General features: G+C 41.2%; 1 protein-coding gene and 1 long non-coding RNA gene across 2 annotated transcripts in view; both read right to left on the bottom strand.

Moving 5' to 3' along the window:
* The window catches only part of LOC309556750, a 489144-nt gene that overhangs the window by 364231 nt on the left and 106786 nt on the right, over positions 1 to 18127 (bottom strand). The window lies entirely within an intron of this gene.
* Positions 16526 to 18127, bottom strand: part of LOC309556745 (uncharacterized protein) — a gene marked incomplete at its 5' end in the record, with an annotated part of 41614 nt that continues 40012 nt past the window's right edge. Inside the window, one exon of the mRNA XM_082259233.1 lies at positions 16526 to 17970. Within this exon, the coding sequence (XP_082115359.1) occupies positions 16540 to 17970 (1431 nt within the window). The 3' untranslated portion in view covers positions 16526 to 16539. The remainder of the gene's footprint in view (positions 17971 to 18127) is intronic.

The following is an 18127-nucleotide window of genomic DNA, read 5'->3' as shown; positions in this document are numbered from 1 at the left end:
TAGGTTGCGTTATTTAAAATACATTTTTTATTTTTTTTTTAAATACATTTTTATTATAATAGTAACATTTTTGGCACTTTTTGTATTTTATTTTTTTATTTAACTTAATTGCTTTGCTATCACAATGGGACATAAAGTCGCAGATACTTCAACATAGTTTATGCACTATTTTGGAGTTGCGTTATTTAAAATGTATTTATAATTTTTTAAATAATTTTTACTATAATTCCCATTTTTTTTTACTTTTTTATTTTATTTTTTAATTTACCTTTATTACTTTGCTATCACAATGGGACTAACAGGCGTCCTATGTATGTGTAGGTGACAGCTTCTCTTTATGGAGATATCAGAGACTGATATCACACTTGTGCAACTTCTCATGCGACTCTGGACATCAAAGTCGCATGAAAAATCGCACCCCATGTTTTACAATGAGTACCATTCAAATGTGTGACTTAAAGTCTCAGCCATTTCAGAAAAGTTTGTGCACTATTTTAAAGTTGAATTATTTACAATTTTTTTAAATCATTTTTATTATAATTAAAATAATTTTACCACTTTTTTATTTTTTTATTTAACTTTTTGTTTTGATATCACAATGGGACTTAAAGTTGCAGCCACCTCAGAGTAGTTCATGCACCATTTTGGAGTTGCGTTATTTAAAATGTATTTATAATTTTTTTAATAATTTTTTTTATAATTCACATTTTTTTACCACTTTTCTATTTTATTTTTTTTTCATTTAACTTTATCGCCTTGCTATCACAATGGGACAAACAAGTGTCCTATGTATGTGAAGGTGACAGGTTCTCTTTATGGAGATATCAGGAACTGACATCATACTTGTTGACATCAAAGTCGCATTACAAGTCGCACCCCATGTTTTTCAATGAGTACCGTTCATAGCTGTGTGACTTAAAGTCACAGCCACTTCAGAATAGTTTGTGCAATATTTTAAAGTTGCATTATTTACAATTTATTTATCATTTTTTTTATCATTTTTAATATAATTTAAAAAATGTTACCATTTTTTTATTTTATTTGTTTTTTTTTATTTAACTTTATTGTTTTGCTATCACAATGGGACGTAAAGTCGCAGACACTTTAAAGTAGTTCATGCAATATTTTGGAGTTGCGTTATTTAAAATGTATTTATATTTTTTTTATCATTTTTAATATAATTTAAATTTTTTTAACAATTTTTTTATTTTTTCATTTAACTTCATTTCTTTGCTATCACAGTGGGACACAGGCATCCTATGTATATGTAGGTGACAGATTCTCTTTATGGAGATATCAGGGACTGATATCACACTTGTACAACTTTTCATGCGACTTTGGACATCAAAGTCGCATGACAAGTCGCACCCCATGTTTTTCAATGAGTACCATTCATAGTTGTGTGACTTACAGTCGCAGCCACTTCAGAATAGTTTGTACAATATTTTAAAGTTGCATTATTTACAATTTATTTATCATTTTTTTATAATTTTTTATTATAATTTAAAAATGTTACCACTTTTTTATTTTATTTGTTTTTTTTTTTAATTTAACTTTATTGTTTTGCTATCACAGTGGGGCTTAAAGTCGCAGCCACTTCAAAGTAGTTCATGCAATATTTTGGAGTTGCGTTATTTAAAATATATTTATACTTTTTTTAATCATTTTTAATATAATTTAAATTTTTTTAATAATTTCTTTATTTTATTTTTTCATTTAACTTTATTGTTTTGCTATCACAGTGGGGCTTAAAGTCGCAGCCACTTCAACGTAGTTTATGCACTATTTTGGGGTTGCGTTATCAAAAATATATTTATAATTTTTTAAATAATTTTTTTATAGTTCTTTTAATTTTTTTTACTTTTTTATTTTATTTTTTTCATTTAACTTTATTGCTTTGCTATCACAGTTGAACAAGCAGGCATCCTATGTGATAGTATGTGTAGGTGACAGGTTCTCTTTATGGAGATATCAGGAACTGATATCACACTTCTGCGACTTCTCATTCAACTTTGGACATCAAAATCGCATCACAAGTCGCACCCCATGCTTTTCAATGAGTACATTTTGTATCTATGCGACTTAAAGTAGCAGGCGTTTCAGAATAGTTTGTGCGCTACTTTGAGGTTGCGTTATTAAAATTTTGTTTATAAGTTTTTTTTAGCATTTTTTATAATTTAAACATTTTTAAAAAAAATTTATTTTATTTTTTCATTGAGAAGTCGCACCCCATGTTTTTCAATGAGTACCATTCATATCTATGCCACTTAAAGTCGCAGGCACTTTGTAGATCATGCAATATTGTGGGGTTGCGTTATTTAAAATTTTTTTTTTTTTTATCATTTTCATTATAATTCACATTTTTTAACACTTTTTTATTTTATTTTTTTAATTGAACTTTATTGCTTTGCTATCAGAATGGGAAAAACAGGCATCTTATGTATGTGAAGGTGACAGGTTCTCTTTATGGAGATATCAGAAACTAGTATCACACTTGTGCAACTTCTCATGCATCTCTGGACATCAAGGTCGCATGAAAAATCGCACCTTGTGCTTTACAATGAGCACCGTTCATATCTGTACGACTTAAAGTTGCAGCCACTTCAGAATAGTTTCTGCACTATTTATAAGTTGAATTGTTTACAATTTTTTTTATCATTTTTATTATAATTAAAAGAATTTTATCACTTTTTTATTTTATTTTATTATTTAACTTTTTGCTTTGATATCACAATGGGACTTAAAGTCGCAGCCACTTCAACGTAGTGCGTTATTTAAAATTTATTTATAATTTTTTTAATTATTTTTATTATAATTCACATTTTTTTTACCACTTCTTTTTTATTTTCTCATTTAAATTTATCGCTTTGCTATCACAATGGGACTAACAGGCATCCTATGTAATAGTATGCGTAGGAGACAGGTTCTCTTTATCGAGATATCAGAGACTGATATCACATTTGTGCAATTTGTCATGCGACTTTGGACATCAAAGTCGCGTGACAAGTTTCACTCCATGTTTTTCAATGAGTACCATTAATAGCTGTGTGACTTAAAGTCTCAGCCACTTCAGAATAGTTTCTGCACTATTTTAAAGTTGAATTATTTACAATTTTTTTTATCATTTTTATTATAAATAAAAAAATTGTTATTTTTATATTTTTTTATTTAAATTTTTTGTTTTGCTATCACAATGGGACTTAAAGTCGCAACCACTTCAGAATAGTTCATGCACTATTTTGAGGGTTGCGTTATTTAAAATGAATTGATCATTTTTTTGTCATTTTTATTACAATAAAAATTAACACTTTTTTATATAATTTTTTAAATGTAACTTTATTGCTTTGCTATCACAATGGGACTAACAGGCGTCTTATGTGACAGTAGGTGTAGGTGACAGGTTCTCTTTATGGAGATATCAGGGATTTTAAAGTTTAATTATTTACAATTTTTTTTATCTTTTTTATTATAAATAAAAAAAATAATAATTTACCACTTTTTTATTTTTTTTATTTAACTTTTCTATTGTGCTATCTCAACGGGACCTAAAGGCGCAGTCACTTCAAAATAGTTCATGAACTATTTTGAGGGTTGCGTTATTTAAAATTAATTGATCATTTTTTTTTTGGTCATTTTTATTATAATAAAAACAAAAATTAACACTTTTTTACACAATTTTTTAAATTTAATTTTATTGCTATTACAATGGGACTAACAGGCGTCTTATGTGACAGTAGGTGTAGGTGACAGGTTCTCTTTATGGAGATATCAAGTACTGACATCACAATTGTGCGACTTGACGCATTACAAGTCGCACCCCGTGTTTTCCAATGAGTACCGTTCATTTCTATGTGACGCACCCACTTCAAAATTCTTTCTGCACTATTTTGAGGGTTGCATTATTTTAAATATATTTTGTTTTATTTATTTATTTATTTTTTTCATTTCATTTTTTCATCATTTTTAATATAATTTTTAATATAATTTAAATTTTTTTAACGCTTTTTTTTTCATTTAAATTGATTGCTTTTGCTATCACAATGGGACTAACAGACGTCCTATGTAATAGTATCTGTAGGTGACAGGTTCTCTTTACGGAGATATCAGAGACTATCACACTTGTGCGACTTCTCATGCGACTTTGGACATCAAAGTCGCATGACAAGTTTCACTCCATGTTTTTCAATGAGTACCGTTCATAGCTGTGTGACTTAAAGTCTCAGCCACTTCAGAATAGTTTCCGCACTATTTTAAAGTTGAATTATTTACAATTTTTTTATCATTTTTATTATAAATAAAAAAATGTTACTTTTATATTTATTTATTTTTTATTTAACTTTTTTGTTTTGCTATCACAATGGGACTAAAGTCACAGTCACTTCAAAATAGTTCATGCACTATTTTGAGGGTTGCATTATTTAAAAATAATTGATAATTTTTTTGTCATTTTTATTACAATAAAAATTAACATTTTTTTATATAATTTTTTAAATGTAACTTTATTGCTTTGCTATCACAATGGGACTAACAGGCGTCTTATGTGACAGCAGGTGTAGGTGACAGGCTCTCTTTATGGAGATATCAGGGATTTTAAAGTTTAATTATTTACAATTTTTTTATCATTTTTATTATAAATAAAAAAAATAATTTACCACTTTTTTATTTTTTTTATTTAACTTTTCTGTTGTGCTATCACAATGGCACTTAAAGTCGCAGTCACTTCAAAATAGTTCATGCACTATTTTGAGGGTTGCATTATTTAAAATTAATTGATCATTTTTTTTGGTCATTTTTATTATAATAAAAACAAAAATTAACACTTTTTTACATATTTTTTTAAATGTAATTTTATTGCTATTACAATGGGACTAACAGGCGTCTTATGTGACAGTAGGTGTAGGTGACAGGTTCTCTTTATGGAGATATCAAGTACCGACATCACACTTGTGCGACTTGACGCATTACAAGTCGCACACCATGTTTTCCAATGAGTACCGTTCATTTCTATGTGACGCACCCACTTCAAAATTCTTTCTGCACTATTTTGAGGGTTGCATTATTTCAAATATATTTTGTTTTATTTATTTATTTATTTATTTATTTATTTATTTATTTTCATTTCATTTTTTCATCATTTTTAATATAATTTAATTTTTTTAACGTTTTTTTTTTTTTTTTCATTTAAATTTATTGCTTTGCTATCACAATGGCACAAACAGACGTCCTATGTGATAGTATGTTTAGGTGACAGGTTCTCTTTATGGAGATATCAGAGACTATCACACTTGTGCGACTTCTCATGCGACTTTGGACATCAAAGAGGCGGTTCCTCGCGTGCGGTGCGATAAGAGCCACTTACAGGAGCAGGGGGACGAGTATAACCTATAATCCTGTGTGAATGGCAGGGATATTTTTTTTGGGCGTTAAAATAAAGGAACAGCTTGGCGGAGAAATGACAGAATTGACATTTTTATACATTTTAAAGGAAAACTACATTTTAATTTGACAATTTAACTTTTATTTGGGTGAAAGAAAAACTGCAGAGCGAATGTGAGACAATCTCCCCTCCCCCACATACATCTTAATTACCTAATCAGTTTCCTATCGTTGGGCTTCCTGCCACCCCTGTCTGAATGTGGCGTCACATTTACTCATCTCTCACTTCCTCTATTCAGGTACAAATCTTCAACCCACATTAAGGACAACTCCACCCCAAAACTGACATATCCGATTCTGCTGATTTATATCTCTCAATGTCTTTAATGGTGAGATTTCCTGCAGTAGTTTGTGTCTCTGCCCCTCCCACATTGGTGAGATTTCCTGCAGTAGTTTGTGTCTCTGCCCCTCCCACAATTGTGAGATTTCCTGCAATAGTTTGTGTCTCTGCCCCTCCCACAATTGTGAGATTTCCCTGCAGTAGTTTGTGTCTCTGCCCCTCCCACATTGGTGAGATTTCCTGCAGTAGTTTGTGTCTCTGCCCCTCCCACAATTGTGAGATTTCCTGCAATAGTTTGTGTCTCTGCCCCTCCCACAATTGTGAGATTTCCTGCAATAGTTTGTGTCTCTGCCCCTCCCACAATGGGGAGATTTCCCTGCAGTAGTTTGTGTCTCTGCCCCTCCCACAATGGTGAGATTTCCCTGCAGTAGTTCGGGTCTCTGCCCCTCCCACAATTGTGAGATTTCCTGCGGTAGTTTGTGTCATTGCCCCTCCCACAATGATGAGGTTTCCCGCAGTAGTTTGTGTCTCTGCCCCTCCCACAATGGTGAGATTTCCTTGCAGTAGTTTGTGTCTCTGCCCCTCCCACAATGGTGAGATTTCTCTGCAGTAGTTTGTGTCTCTGCCCCTCCCACAATGGTGAGATTTCCTACAATAGTTTGTATCTCTGCCCCTCCCACAATGGTGAGATTTCCTGCAGTAGTTTGTGTCTCTGCCCCTCCCACAATGGGGAGATTTCCTGCAGAAGTTTGTGTCTCTGCCCCTTAACACTTACAGGTCTTGTCCCTCCCCCAGCCTGTGATTGGACAGTGAAAGGAGAAGCAGCAGACTGATGAGCTCATCTCTCTGTCACTTTGCTGTCTCTTCCTATTATGATGTTTCTTGTTCCTGCTGGACATTCTGTATCACTCACAGCTTCTCCCTCCCCAGTCTAAGCTCTGCTGTGCAGGGACTACAAGAGGCTAATCGCAGGTCACAGTCTGGTGCACACAATTCTTGAAGTGATTGGATTTATTGATGGATGGATGATTACATTGTTGCAGTAATTTGTGTCTTTATGCTCCATGCACACAGGGCGTCATAAAAACGAGCTCCAAAGCTGTTTCTTGACGCCGGGAAAAAGCAGCTGTTAAACGTGCTTTCAGTAGCTTTGTCCATTTGCGTTATTGCAGGTTTGCCACGTAGCTTTTAGCAGCGTTTTTTCTGCCTCCATTCAAAATGGTTCCCTATGTGAGCCTATTGATTTGAATGGAAGTCGCACCGCCAGTGCGACTTGCGCTGTGAGAATCTTGAGGGGGAACTCCACGCCAAAATGGGGAAAAAAACTGCGTGGGGGTCCCCCCCCCCCCAGGTTCCAAACCAGGCCCTTCGGGTCTGGTATGGAATTTGAGGGTAGCCCCACGCCGAAAAAACGGCTTGGGGTCCCCCCCAAAATCCATACCAGACCCTTATCCGAGCATGCAGCCCGGCAGGCCAGGAAAGGGGAAACAAGCGAGCGCTCCAACCCCCCCCCTGGACCATACCAGGCCACACGCCCTCAACATGGGGGGGTGTGGGTGCTTTGGGACAGGGGGGGCTCTGCACCCCCCACCTAAAAGCACCTTGCCCCCATGTTGATGAGGACATGGGCTTCATCCCCACAACCCTGGCAGGTAATTGTGGGGGTCTGCGGGCAGGGGGCTCATCGGAATCTGGAAGCTCCCTTTAACAAGGGTGGCCCCCCAAATCCCGGACCCCCTCGCTATGTGAATGGGTATGGGGTACATTGTACCCCTACCCATTCACCCCATAAAAGGCAGTGTATGTAAATGACAGGAGACGTTTTGAAAGGTTTCTTAAAAATCTTCATCCGGTCTTCTCCGCTCCGCTCTTCTCCTCTACACTCTTCTCCCCTCTGCTCTTCTGCCCTCCGCTCTTCTCCGCTCCGCTCTTCTCCCCTCTGCTCTTCTGCCCTCCGCTCTTCTGCCCTCCGCTCTTCTGGGCAGAGGGCAGAAGAGCGGAGGGGAGAAGAGCGGAGGGGAGAAGACCAGAGCGGAGAAGACCGGATGAAGATTTTTAATAAACTTTTCAAAACGTCTCCTGTCATTATTTACATACACTGCCTTTTATGGGGTGAATGGGTAGGGGTACAGTGTACCCCATACCCATTCACATAGGGAGGGGGTCTGGGATCTGGGGGGGCCACCCTTGTTAAAGGGGGCTTCCAGATTTCGATGAGCCCCCTGCCCGCAGACCCCCACAACCACCGGCCAGGGTTGTGGGGATGAGGCCCTTGTCCTCATCAACATGGGGGCAAGGTGCTTTGAGGTGGGGGGTGCAGAGCCCCCCTGCCCCAAAGCACCAACACCCCCCCATGTTGAGGGCGTGTGGCCTGGTATGGTCCAGGGGGGGTGGGGCCGCTCGCTCCTCCCCTCCCCTTTCCTGGCCTGCCGTGCTGCATGCTCGGATAAGGGTCTGGTATGGATTTTGGGGGGGGGACCCCAAGCCGTTTTTTCGGCGTTGGGCTACCCTCAAATTCCATACCAGACCCGAAGGGCCTGGTTTGGAACCTGGGGGGGACCCCCACGCTGTTTTTTTCCCCATTTTGGCGTGGAGTTCCCCCTCAAGATTCTCACAGCGCAAATCGCACCGCAAGTCGGATCATTCTGATCCGACTTGCGGTGCGCCTTCCATTCAAATCAATAGGCTCCTATAGGGAACCATTGGTTTTGAATGGAAGAAAAAAAAACGTACAATGTGGCCTAACGCACGTTAACCAACGTTATTCAGCCTTTAGCAGCGTCAGACGTTTTTACAGCTTGACGCTGCAGCTCCAGAACGCACAGTTCCTGGGGTTTTTTTGGAGTTGTAAAACGCCTATGCCACTTGGAGCTCCTAAAAGCTCAATGTGTGTATGAGGCTATAGAATAACATGGATGGGCGTTCTGCAGCTGCAAAAAAAACCGTCTGACGCTGCTGACAGCAGCTCCAAAAATGTCCTGTGTGCATGAGGCCTAATATCTGTCCGGATCTCACAATAAACGCTACAAAATCAGATGAAGAATAAAGTCCGTCCCACAGAAGGAAAACGCCCAACAAGGCTGACAATAGAACAGGGAAGGTTGTTGTGTGTGAGCTGAGTGTCAAGCTGTCCCCCTAAATGTATGCACAGGTATATCCTCTTCACTTCGGCTGCCCTGAGCCGTTCTCTAACCCAACTGACACTATTGGTTCCGTCATTGTAAATGAGCCACAAGAGGAGTGCAAGAAAGAATTGAATTTACTGATCATTGCGTTGAAGTTAAAGAATGCACAGAGTCAGTAACGATACAAATCATCAATGGTAATATTGATCCTGAATCCCCAACCGATAACTTAAAGCGGAGTTCCGGCCTCCAAAAAAAATTTTTTCGATGAAAATACCCCGGGACAGTCAGGGCTAGTACATTACACAATGGATAGCCTCTGAACTGTCCCCGGGTCGCACTTACCTGCAAGAAGAAATACTTACCTTGAAAATGTCTTGTCCAGAGCTGCTATCTCAGGTGTGGGCAGCTGAAGCCAGCGCGTCCTCTTCGGTGACGTCGGACTCCCAGAATGCGCCTGCATCGGTCCCGCTCGTCACTTCCGGTGCAGGCGCGTCATCCCTGCACAGCTTCTGGGCATGCCCAGAAGCTGTTTAGCAGGGAATGCCGCGCCTGCACCGGAAGTGGCGAGCAGGGCCGGTGCAGGCGCATTGACTCCTGGGAGCGATGACGTTCATCTCCCAGGAGTTGTCGTCTCTGCAAACTGGAAGAGACGGCGCGGGCCGCGGCCGCAGAGGGAGGAAGTGGAAGGAAGGTAAGTATATTTTCTTCAAAAATAAGGTAAGTAAATAAAAAAAAAAATTTAAATTATCCAATTCTTTTTCAGCTACATTACAGCAAGCGGATGGTGAAAAGTCAATTTTGAGACCAGAACTCCGCTTTAAGCAGGGTTCAGCACTCAGGATCAAAGATACATTCCCCACATATATATATATATATATATATATATATATACAGTCAGGTCCATAAATATTGGGAAATCGACACAATTCTAATCTTTTTGGCTCTATACACCACCACAATGGATTTGAAATGAAACAAACAAGATGTGCTTTAACTGCAGACTTTCAGCTTTAATTTGAGGGTATTTACATCCAAATCAGGTGAAAGGTGTAGGAATTACAACAGTTTGTATATGTGCCTCCCACTTTTTTAAGGGACCAAAAGTAATGGGACAGATTAACAATCATAAATCAAACTTTCACTTTTTAATGTTTGGATGCAAATCCTTTGCAGTCAATTACAGCCTGAAGTCTGGAACGCATAGACATCACCAGACGCTGGGTTTCATCCCTGGTGATACTCTGCCAGGCTTCTACTGCAACTGTCTTCAGTTCCTGCTTGTTCTTGGGGCATTTTCCCTTCAGTTTTGTCTTCAGCAAGTGAAATGCATGCTCAATCGGATTCAGGTCAGATGATTGACTTGGCCATTGCATAACATTCCACTTCTTTCCCTTAAAAAACTCTTTGGTTGCTTTCGCAGTATGCTTCGGGTCATTGTCCATCTGCACTGTGAAGCGCCTTCCAATGAGTTCTGAAGCATTTGGCTGAATGGGAGCAGATAATATTGCCCGAAACACTTCAGAATTCATCCTGCTACTTTTGTCAGCAGTCACATCATCAATAAATACAAGAGAACCAGTTCCATTGGCAGCCATACATGCCCACACCATGACACTACCACCACCATGCTTCACTGATGAGGTGGTATGCTTTGGATCATGAGCAGTTCTTTTCCTTCTCCATACTCTTCTCTTCCCATCACTCTGGTACAAGTTGATCTCGGTCTCATCTGTCCATAGGATGTTGTTCCAGAACTGTGAAGGCTTTTTTAGATGTTGTTTGGCAAACTCTAATCTGGCCTTCCTGTTTTTGAGGCTCACCAATGGTTTACATCTTGTGGTGAACCCTCTGTATCCACTCTGGTGAAGTCTTCTCTTGATTGTTGACTTTGACACACATACACCTACCTGCTGGAGAGTGTTCCTGATCTGACACACATACACCTACCTCCTGGAGAGTGATCTTGATCTGACACACATACACCTACCTCCTGGAGAGTGTTCTTGATCTGACACACATACACCTACCTCCTGGAGAGTGTTCTTGATCTGACACACATACACCTACCTCCTGGAGAGTGTTCTTGATCTGACACACATACACCTACCTCCTGGAGAGTGTTCTTGATCTGACACACATACACCTACCTCCTGGAGAGTGGTCTTGATCTGACACACATACACCTACCTCCTGGAGAGTGATCTTGATCTGGCCAACTGTTGTGAAGGGTGTTTTCTTCACCAGGGAAAGAATTCTTCTGTCATCCACCACAGTTGTTTTCCGTGGTCTTCCGGGTCTTTTGGTGTCGCTGAGCTCACCGGTGCGTTCTTTCTTTTTAAGGATGTTCCAAACAGTTGATTTGGCCACACCTAATGTTTTTGCTATCTCTCTGATGGGTTTGTTTTGTTTTTTCAGCCTAATGATGGCTTGCTTCACTGATAGTGACAGCTCTTTGGATCTCATATTGAGATTTGGCAGTAACAGATTCCAAATGCAAATAGCACACTTGAAATGAACTCTGGACCTTTTATCTGCTCCTTGTAAATGGGATAATGAGGGAATAACACACACCTGGCCATGGAAAAGCTGAGCAGCCAATTGTCCCATTACTTTTGGTCCCTTAAAAAGTGCACATATACAAACTGTTGTAATTCCTACACCTTTCACCTGATTTGGATGTAAATACACTAAAATTAAAGCTGAGAGTCTGCAGTTAAAGCACATCTTGTTTGTTTCATTTCAAATCCATTGTGGTGGTGTATAGAGCCAAAAAGATTAGAATTGTGTCCATGTCCCAATATTTATGGACCTGACTGTATGTATACATTTATTTTCTAGAGGGTTAGTACCCTGTAATACTGTAAATACTCTGTGTTTTGAGGTAAATGGAGAGTGACCACAAATTAAGGTAGACAGTGCCTAAAGAATAACTGTAGCAGTAATAACTCTTTAACATTAATAGTGTCTCTGCACTGACAAATATCAGAGTGCACTCTGTATACTAACGGGGGCCCCCTTTACGCTAGATTGCAAGAGTCTCCTGGAAGAGTGAGGCTTCACTAGTCTTCACCGGCAAGGAATCCTCAGTCAATCCAAGGAAAGTAATTGTAACCAAAGAAATTCTGCACAAACTGTCAGAAACCGTCTCAGTGAAGCTCATCTGCATGCTCGTCGTCCTCATCGGGGTCTCCACCAGATTGCAGTTCATCGTCGTAACCAACTTGAGTAGGCAAATGCTCACATTCAATGTCGTCTGGCACTTTGGAGAGGTGTTCTCTTCTCTTCAATCCCAGTTTTCACTGTACAGGGCAGATGGCAGACAGCGTGTATGGCGTCGTGTGGGTGAGCAGTTTGCTGATGTCAGCGTTGTGGATGGAGTGGCCCATGGTGGCGGTGAGGTTATGGTATGGGCAGGTGTTCGTTGTGGATGGAGTAGCCCATGGTGTCGGTGGGGTTATGGTATGGGCAGGCATACATTGTGGATGGAGTGGCCCATGGTGGCGGTGAGGTTATGGTATGGGCAGGTGTACGTTGTGGATGGAGTGGCCAATGGTGGCGATGGGGTTATGGTATGGGCAGGCATACGTTGTGGATGGAGTGGCCCATGGTGGCGGTGTGGTTATGGTATGGGCAGGCGTACGTTGTGGATGGAGTGGCCCATGGTGGCAATGGGGTTATGGTATGGGCAGGCGTACGTTGTGGATGGAGTGGCCCATGGTGGCGGTGGGGTTATGGTATGGGCAGGCGTACGTTGTGGATGGAGTGGCCCATGGTGGCGGTGGGGTTATGGTATGGGCAGGCGTACGTTGTGAATGGAGTGGCCCATGGTGGTGGTGGGGTTATGGTATGGGCAGGCGTACGTTGTGGATGGAGTGGCCAATGGTGGTGGTGGGGTTATGCTATGGGCAGGCGTATGTTGTGGATGGAGTGGCCCATGGTGGCGGTGGGGTTATGGTATGGGCAGGCATACATTGTGGATGGAGTGGCCCATGGTGGCGGTGAGGTTATGGTATGGGCAGGCGTACGTTGTGGATGGAGTGGCCTATGGTGGTGGTGGGGTTATGGTATGGGCAGGCGTACGTTGTGGATGGAGTGGCCCATGGTGGCGGTGGGGTTATGTTATGGGCAGGTGTATGTTATGGACAGTGAACACAGGTGCATTTTATTGATGGCATTTTGAATGCACAGAGACACTGTGACTAGATCCTGAGGCCCATTGTTGTGCCATTCATCCACGACCATCACCTCATGTTGCAGCATGATAATGCATGGCCCCATGTTGCAAGGATCTGTACACAATTCCTGGAAGCTGAAAACATCCCAGTTCTTGCATGGCTATCATACTCACCGGACAGATCACCCATTGAGCATATTTGTGATGCGTTGGATCGGCGTATAGGACAGCGTGTTCCAGGTCCTGCCAATATCCAGCAACTTCACACAGCCATTGAAGAGGAGTGGATCAACATTCCACAGGAACCAATCACCAACCTGATCCACTCTATGCCAAGGAGATGTGTTGCACTGCGTGAGGCAAATGGTGGTCACACCAGATACTGACTGGTATTCGGACCCCCCCAATACAGTAAAACTACACATTTTAGAGTGGCCTTTTATTGTGTTCAGCCTAAGGCACACCTGTGCAATAGTCATGCTGTCCAATCAGCATCTTGATATGCCACACCTGTGAGGTGGATGGATTATCTCGGCAAAGGAGAAGTGATCACTAACACAGATTTAGACAGATTTGTGAACAATATTGGAGAGAAATCGGCCTTTTGTGTACATAGAAAAAGTCTTAGATCTTTAAGTTCAGCTCATGAAAAATGGGGGCAAAAACAAAAGTGTTGCATTTTATAATCTTGTTCAGTGTATGTTCACCGTGTTTACTGAGATACGGAAAGGTGGTAACCAGTGGTGGAGTGTCCTTCCATTTTTCGACGCGTTTCATAGAGTGAGTGTTGCCCCGCATTAGGGGATATTTCTTCCATTTATTAGGATCATGAGGAAATTTACCTAATTTCCTGTCCTGGTTCCCAATCAGGACAGAAAGAGATCTCCTCAGATGGTCCACATACAGAAACTAGAAGCTGATAGATGTTCTCATCCTTATTCACTAACCTAATTTTGTCTGGGCCCCTGGTGTAGAGATTTTTTTGCACTTCTTGTTTCAGTGAAGACGCAGGAAGTGATAGAAAATCTCCCCATTGGCTGCATAAAAAGCAATAATACCTACAGTGCATCCGAAAAGTATTCACAGCGCTTCACTTCATCCACATTTTGTTATATTACAGCCTTATTCCAAAATGGATTAAATTCATTATTTTCCTCAAAATTCTACAAACAATCCCCCATAATGACAACGTGAAGGAAGTTTGTGTGAAATCTTTGCAAATTTATAACAAATAAAAAAACTAGAAAAATCTCATGTACATAAGTATTCACACCCTTTGCTGTGACACTCATAACTGAGCTCAGGTGCATCCTGTTTCCACTAATCCTCCTTGAGATGTTTCTACAACTTGATTGGAGCCCACCTGTGGTAAATTCAGTTGATTGGCCATGATTTGGAAAGGCACACACCTGTCTATGTAAGGTCCCACAGGTAACAGTGCATGTCAGGGCACAAACCAAGCCATGAAGTCCAATGAATTGTCTGTAGACCTCGGAGACAGGATTGTATGGAGGCACAGATCGAGGGAAGGGGGACAGAAAAATGTCTGCAGCATTGAAGGTCCCAATGAGCACAGTGGCCTCCATCATCCGTAAATGGGAGAAGTTTGGAACCACCAGGACTCTTCCTAAAGCGGGCCACCTGGCCAAACTGAGCAATCGGGGGGGGGGGGGGGTAGAAGGACCTTAGTCAGGGAGGTGACCAAGAACCAGATGGAGAGAGGAGAACCTTCCAGAAGAACAACCATCTCTGCATCACTCCACCAATCAGGCCTGTATGGGTGTGGCCTGATGGAAGCCACTCCTCAGTAAAAGGCACATGACAGCCCCCCTGGAGTTTGCCAAAAGGCACCTCCAGGTGAAACAAAATTCTCTGGTCTGATAAAACAAAGATTGAACTCTTTGACAAGCGTCATGTCTGGAGGAAACCAGGCACTGCTCATCACCTGGCCAATACCATCACTACAGTGAAGCATGGTGGTGGCAGCATCATGCTGTGGGGATGTTTTTTCAGCGGCAGGAACTGGGAGACTAGTCAGGATGGAGGGAAAGATAATTGCAGCAATGTACAGAGATATTCTTAATGAAAACCTGCTCCAGAGCGCTCTGGACTTTAGACTGGGGAGAAGGGTCATCTTCCAACAGGACAACGACCCTAAGCACACAGCCAAGATAACAAAGGAGTGACTACGGGACAAATCTGTGAATGTCCTTCAGTGGCCCAGCCAGAGCCCAGACTTGAACCTGATTGAACATCTCTGGAGAGATCTGAAAATGGCTGTGCACCGACCCTCCCCCATCCAACCTGATGGAGCTTGAGTGGTCCTGCGAAGAAGAATGGGAGAAACTGCCCAAAAATAGGTGTGTGGCATCAGACTCAAAAAGATTTGAGGCTGTAATTGGTGCCAAAGGTGCTTTACCAAAGTATTGAGCAAAGGCTGTGATACTTATGGACATGGGATTTTTTCCATTTTTTATTTTCAATAAATTTGCAAAGATTTCAAACAAACTTCTTTCACGTTGTGATTATGGGGGATTGTTTGTAGAATTTTGAGGAAAATAATGAATTCAATCAATTTTGGAATAAGGCCGTAACCTAACAAAATGTGAAAAAAGTAAATCACTGTGAATACTTTCCGGATGCACTGTATGCAGGGCTTCTTCTCTCAGAGAAAAGGTACAGGAACTCCCCGTTCAAGCCACCCCTTGTCTCCGCCCCTACCAACCTCTGAGCACCATCCCTTGATTACTCCCTATATTCACCTCCCAGTTCCACCAGGCATCATTTTGTAGTAATTTTATGGAATTTTTTATTGATAAGCCATGAAATATATCCCCTGTATCCTGCAACAATACACCCCCCTTTCAACAATAGTTTTTCCCAGCAACAAAAGACCCCCCCCCCACAGCAAAGTAACCCCCAAGCAACAATGGACCCATCACAGCATTAATAGACCCCTCAAGCAACAGTAGATCTCCTAGAAGCCAGCATCAATATACCCTCCAGCAGCCAACAGTTGACTCCTCCTTCTATAGTAGATCCTTCCCATCAACAAATGAACCCCAGCAACAATTGATCCTCAAGCACACCTCAACACCCCTTGTCATTTCATGCATTCAGTGCTAGAGGTGCCGGAACTGCGTTCCCCCACGTTCCCGCTGAAAAAAAGCCCTGACTGTATGTACAAAAAAAGTTCTAGCTGGAATTGTACTGATAATGTCATGTAATGCAAGGGTTCTTCAAAAAGTTTCCACACTTTTTTAACTCTATTATATGTACTGTATAAAAGTGCGGAAACTTTTTGAAGATGCCTCCTAGTAAGTCAGTGTATAAAAAAACTAATTTCCAGCTCTCTGCTTCCTCCTCTGGCCCCCGGTTCTTCACTGTGCTCCCCCGATCTCGCCCTCTGACTGTGGACATCATGTGTCACGTTTTGGTTGTGAGTTGTGGATTGGTGCATCTTGTCCATTCTGACCACCGGGAGGCGAGGAACCTGGAAAAACTTCATCCTGTAAAACATGTCAAAATCTTGCAAAGTCACCCCAAGCTGATGTCCATTTTTTCATGAACCTAACAATGTCTTCATATGGGCCAATCATTTGTAGCCTCTTCCCATTTGACATTGACCAGATGCCACATTGATAGAGATAAAACTGCATTTCTTTGTTCACATCAGAGGAAATATTGGGCAAGTCGATGCTTTCAACTCTGAGAAAACATTGGCATTTTATAAAGATGTCGGAGATTTCATGAGCGGCTTTGTAGAAGTGCTGGGACAGATGGGGTGATTTGGTTGTCAGGATGACCCTGTTATACCCGTCATCGGTCTCTGTTTTCATTTCCACACTAGACTGGCCCAGAATATCACTGATCTTGTCTTTCATAAATACACTTATGTAAGTGTGAGCTGCCGGATCCACAAGGAACTCTGTAGAGAGAGGGTTTTGGTCCAGATGATTTTTGGAATTATTTGCTGTTAATGAATTAACATTTGGAGAGCTTAAAGATGACAATCCGGCTGCCATGAGGGATGAGGGATTAGATGAGCTTGAAGTCAAATCCTCCAGGTTTCTCGGGTTTAAAAAGAATTCATCTGGAGAGAAGTTTTGAGGATTTCCAGGCTTAAAACTGGCACTATCTCCAAGGAGGTTCTTGGGAATTTTTGGGTTCAAGTTTAATTCATCTGTAGATGCGTTCTTGGGTTGTCCAGAGCTAAATTTGGTGCTATCTCCAGTGGCTATCTTTGAATTTTTTGGGTTTGAGCTTAATATAACTGTAGATGTGTTCTTGGGTTGTCCATAGTTGAATTTGGTGCTATCTCTGATGGTGCTCTTTGAATGTTTTGAGTTTGAGCTTAATTCCTCTGTGGAGGTGTTCTTGGGTTGTCCAGAGTTGAGTTTGGTGCTATCTCTGATGTTGCTATTGAAATTTTTTGGGTTTGAGTTTAATTCTTCTGTAGATGTGTTCTTGGGTTTCCCAGGGTTGAAGTCAGATCCATCTCCGATAGGATGTTTTGGATTGGAGATGAATCCTTCTGCAATGGTGCCATTGGGTTTACTTTGACTGGAGCTGGAGTCAGCTGCAAAAGTGTCCTTGAGTTGTCTGGATTCAGGCCAGTCTTCTCTAAATTGTGTGCTGGCAAATGTTGTGTGACCGGCTAATCCTGAACTATCAGCTGGTTTTTCATTACTGGGTAATGGTGAGCTCCTGCCTCTTTTTTTGTCCTCATCAGCAGGTATCTTCTTGTGTGGTGCAGAATGAAAATTTAGGTTAGCTGCGATGTTGCTCCTGGGGTGTTTTTTGATGGAGGTTGAGTCATCTGAAGATATGTTCTCGGGTACTCTTTGGCTTGAGCCAACTGAGCTGTAAACTGGCCTTCCGTTACTGTCTGATCCTCCATTCTCACCAGCAGAAATGTCATCCAGACTCAGCGCCATCAGTGGCTTTGAAACCTGCAAAACAGGACATAGCACTTAAAGTATACCTGCCATAAGAGGATTATATAGGCTTCTGCTATTATTGAAACCAGAAACAGCCAGGCAGTTAGCATTTCAGATGAAATAGCAGCTGTTGAGATTGTTTTAAACAATACCCATGCTGCATACATGT

The sequence above is a fragment of the Pelophylax lessonae genome (genome assembly GCF_965119305.1).
Source record: "Pelophylax lessonae genome assembly, chromosome: 5".
Classification (NCBI taxonomy): domain Eukaryota; kingdom Metazoa; phylum Chordata; class Amphibia; order Anura; family Ranidae; genus Pelophylax; species Pelophylax lessonae.
Note: the sequence above shows the minus strand (reverse complement) of the source record. Positions and strands in the feature narration are given on the sequence as shown.